The following is a 3,944-nucleotide window of genomic DNA, read 5'->3' as shown; positions in this document are numbered from 1 at the left end:
CAAACAAACCCGGCCATGATTTTCATTTGGGGGTGCGGCATTTAATTAGCTAGCCAACGGCCAATATATTGCCGCCAACCCCTTTAGCCACGGTAATCTGATTCCATGGACAGGAAAAGTACTACCTTTGAAATCCTATTAGAGTGTGCCTTTAATACCGTGGCAATAGAGACATACCCACCCGAGGAGTATATATGTGTGCGCATATAAGTGAATCATATCTATAATGTCCACAGCTTAACCCATTTAATTAATCAGAAACCCAAAGTTTCACAAATGGCCTACTCAATGTGTCTAACCGTTCTTGATTCAGTCCAAAATAGCAAACCCTCTATACTGCTCCCATCTAAAACACCCGTCTCAGATGTAAGAAAAGAAAACTCAAGTCATGATGTTACTATTGTTCGACGATCAGCAAATTATCATCCTACCATCTGGCATTATGATTACATCCAATCATTAAGTAGTGAATATGTGGTAAATTATATTGTTTCTGTTTTTCATTGTTGTCTTAGTTTGTAGTTTTTATAATATTTGTTGGAATACTAGTGATTCGACTAATGAAAAAATTGCATGGTTTGGCAGGGGGAAACATTCACCAAAAAAGTTGATAAGTTGAAGGGAGAAGTTACAATGATGTTTCACAAAGTAATCGTGGACCCTTTAGAGCAACTCAAACTGATTGATGTCTTGCAAAGACTAGGAGTATCTTACCACTTTGAGGATGAAATAAAGAGCACATTGGAAAATATATACAATACTCATCATAGTGGTGATCATGTGTGCAAGAAGCAGAGTTTATATGCCACGGCTCTTGAATTTAGACTGCTAAGACAACATGGATATAAAGTACCTCAAGGTAAACAATATACTACAGAATGCTTTGTAAAATATTAATAAATAAATGTCAGATTTGTAACCCATAGATATATTTAACAATTGGATAGATATATTTAACAGTTGGCGAGTTGTGTTAACTACAGAGACTTTCAAGAGTTTCACCAATGAAAATGGAGATTTCAAAGAATGTCTTTCTAATAATACTGAAGAAGTGTTGGCTTTGTACGAAGCTTCCTTCCTCTTGATAGAAGGTGAAAGCATCTTGGAGGAAGCAAGACATTTTGCAACCAAAAATCTCAAAGACTATGTAGAGAAAAGCAAAGATCAAAATCTTTGTGCAATGGTGAACCACGCTCTAGAGCTTCCATTGCATTGGAGAATGAAAAGGTTGGAAGCAAGGTGGTTCATTGATGTATATAGAAGTAGAGAAGATTTGAATCCTAGCTTGCTTGAGTTTGCCAGATTGGATTTCAACATGGTACAAGCAGTCCACCAAGAAGATCTAAAAGCAGTATCGAGGTAAAAAGCATGTTTATTCACATTTAGTAATTTTGACCACAAGTACGAGAGTAGATACAAGGGAATTTACTGAATATATATGATTAGAAAGTTAACAAATTTTTCATCTACAGTTCTAAACTGATATTATTTCTTTGGCTCAAACGAAGGTGGTGGAAGAGCACTGGCCTTGGAGAATTGAGCTTTGCAAGGAATAGGGTGGTGGAGAGTTTCTTTTGGACAGTGGGAATATCATTTGAACCTCAATTTGGGTATGAGAGGAGAATGTTAACAAGGCTCATTGCATTGATTACAACAATAGATGATGTGTATGATGTATATGGCACTTTGGATGAACTTGAGCTCTTCACAGATGTTGTTGAAAGGTTTGTATTAGTAGCAGTAAGCCTCAAAAGCTTCATATATGGCTTATCGACGTTTCTGCAAGTACTCAAGTGTAATCTTTGTGATGTAGATGGGATATCAATGCAATGGAACAGCTTCCTCATTATATGCAGATTTGTTTCCTTACCCTCTACAACTCGATTAACGAAATAGCTTTTAACATTCTCAAGGAAAAAGGATTCAACAGTGTTCGATACCTTAGAAGGGAGGTATGGCCATTACTTTTATATGCATCATTATTTACTCTAATATTGATTGTGTATAATAACTCTTTTGGTTTGCTGATCCACCACAAATGGTATAGTGGGCGGGTTTATGTAGATGTTTTTTGTTGGAGGCAAAGTGGTACTACAAAAGATATACACCAAGCCTTCTTGAGTACTTTGAAAATGCATGGATTTCAGTAACAGGACCAGATATACTGGTGCATTCTTATTTTCTTGTGGCCAACCCTATAACAAAGGAAGCCTTGGATTTATTGGAGGAGTATCCAGATATAATTCGCTGGATAGCATTGATTGTGCGACTCACAGATGATCTCGGAACATCTACGGTTTGCAAACCATTTTTTCCTAATCTTTAATCATGAATTTTTCATGCTACTTTACATTAAAATAGGATAACATGTTTATATATATGTATTTTGAAAATCAGGATGAAATAAAGAGGGGTGATAATCCTAAATCAATACAATGTTACATGAACGATACTGGTGCTAGTGAGAAAGATGCTCGTGAGTTCATAAGATCTTTGATTAGTGCAACATGGAAAAAGGTTAATGAAGAACGTGGTGCAAGTTCCTCCTTCAGTGAAACTTTCATTGAAATCGGAATGAACTGTGCAAGAATGTCCCAATGCATCTACCAGCACGGAGATGGGCATGGAATTGAAGACCGTGAAACTAAGGACCGTGTTTTAGCATTGTTTGTTCATCCCATACCCATACCTGCTGAAGACTGAAGAATGATGGTTATATATATATATATATATATATATATATATATATACGGTTACGTGATTGAAGCTTCAACTTGATCAAATATGTCATTTGTACTAAATTACATACAAATATTTCCTGGCCTACTTTCGAAAATAAATGTCGTACAACCCAAACCAAAAATATTTCCTTATATTTTTGCTTAGAAAGAAATAAAAATGCTCTATATTTTAGAAATAAATAAATGTTGTCCCTTTCTTTATTGGCATCGCTGCATTAATTGATGCATTGATTACTTAAACATCTTTTATATATAAATATATATATATATATATATATCTGGAGAATCATGACCAAAATATTTATAGGGATAATTAGTCGAAGTTTTTGAGGATGCTTCTGAGTTATTTTCTTCTTCAGAATCATTTTCTAGAGACTTTTTTAACAATTGAACTAAATCTCTTCTTGAAAGTCCTTCAAGAGCATTCTTAGGAGACTTTTTCTTGGATGAATTTTTCTTGAAAGAACTGCTGGTAGCTTTTCCTCTATGAGAAGTAGTTGGTGAAGTAGGCGCCTGGATTTATAGATATCCAGTCGAAACATTTATGTTTAGATGAAACATTGCATCTTTGTTTAGATGTTTAGATGTTTGGCATCAAAACATTTATGTTTTGATGAAACATTGCATCAAAACATATAAGGTGGAAAAATGGAATTCCAAGATGAGGTTAGTTCCAGTCAGCATGAGAACAAAACAGAGGCGTTGATAGCGTCTTTGTTTAGATGTTTAATGAAATCCTTCTCACAGTTAATTTCCAATGTAGACCACTGAATTTGTAACTTTCCAATAAAATGAGCCTGGCTTGGGAGTTATTGGAGATACGAGATGGACTAATTGGGTAGATCGTAAGCATGGATATTTACTTTTGAGAACGAAATTATCCACTTTCAAGATGCCAAAAAAAAAAAAAAAAAAGATATTAAAACATGAGGTTTCAGAAGGTGGTACTGTACATGTAAAGATGCAAACGCAATTTAAAAATTTCAATTAAAAAAAAAAGAAGCCAAACACAATTTGGGATGATAGTTAATTTGTATACAATATTATGACCTAGTTTCTATCAAGAATTTATATTTTGAAAAACTATATATATATATAGTTTCTATCAAGAATTTTGTCAAACTCAGTAGTACTGCAACGTTAATATTCGTTGCCAACTGTACGTATACGTTGGTTGCTAGTTGTTGGTAGTGTTGAGGTTTG

At 34.5% G+C, this 3,944-nt stretch overlaps 1 protein-coding gene across 1 annotated transcript; it reads left to right on the top strand.

Annotated features, from left to right (window-relative positions):
• Positions 1-241: 241 nt before the first annotated feature.
• LOC108997180 (myrcene synthase, chloroplastic-like) lies at positions 242-2,714 on the top strand. The gene is made up of 7 exons (XM_018973334.2): positions 242-477; positions 586-859; positions 984-1,359; positions 1,509-1,724; positions 1,814-1,952; positions 2,048-2,296; positions 2,398-2,714. The coding sequence occupies exons 1-7, from the start codon at positions 277-279 to the stop codon at positions 2,701-2,703; spliced, it is 1,761 nt and encodes a 586-aa protein (XP_018828879.2). The 5' UTR covers positions 242-276; the 3' UTR covers positions 2,704-2,714.
• Positions 2,715-3,944: the final 1,230 nt, after the last annotated feature.

The sequence above is a fragment of the Juglans regia genome, chromosome 13, assembly GCF_001411555.2.
Source record: "Juglans regia cultivar Chandler chromosome 13, Walnut 2.0, whole genome shotgun sequence".
Taxonomy (NCBI): domain Eukaryota; kingdom Viridiplantae; phylum Streptophyta; class Magnoliopsida; order Fagales; family Juglandaceae; genus Juglans; species Juglans regia.
This window is presented reverse-complemented; position numbering and strand designations above follow the sequence as displayed.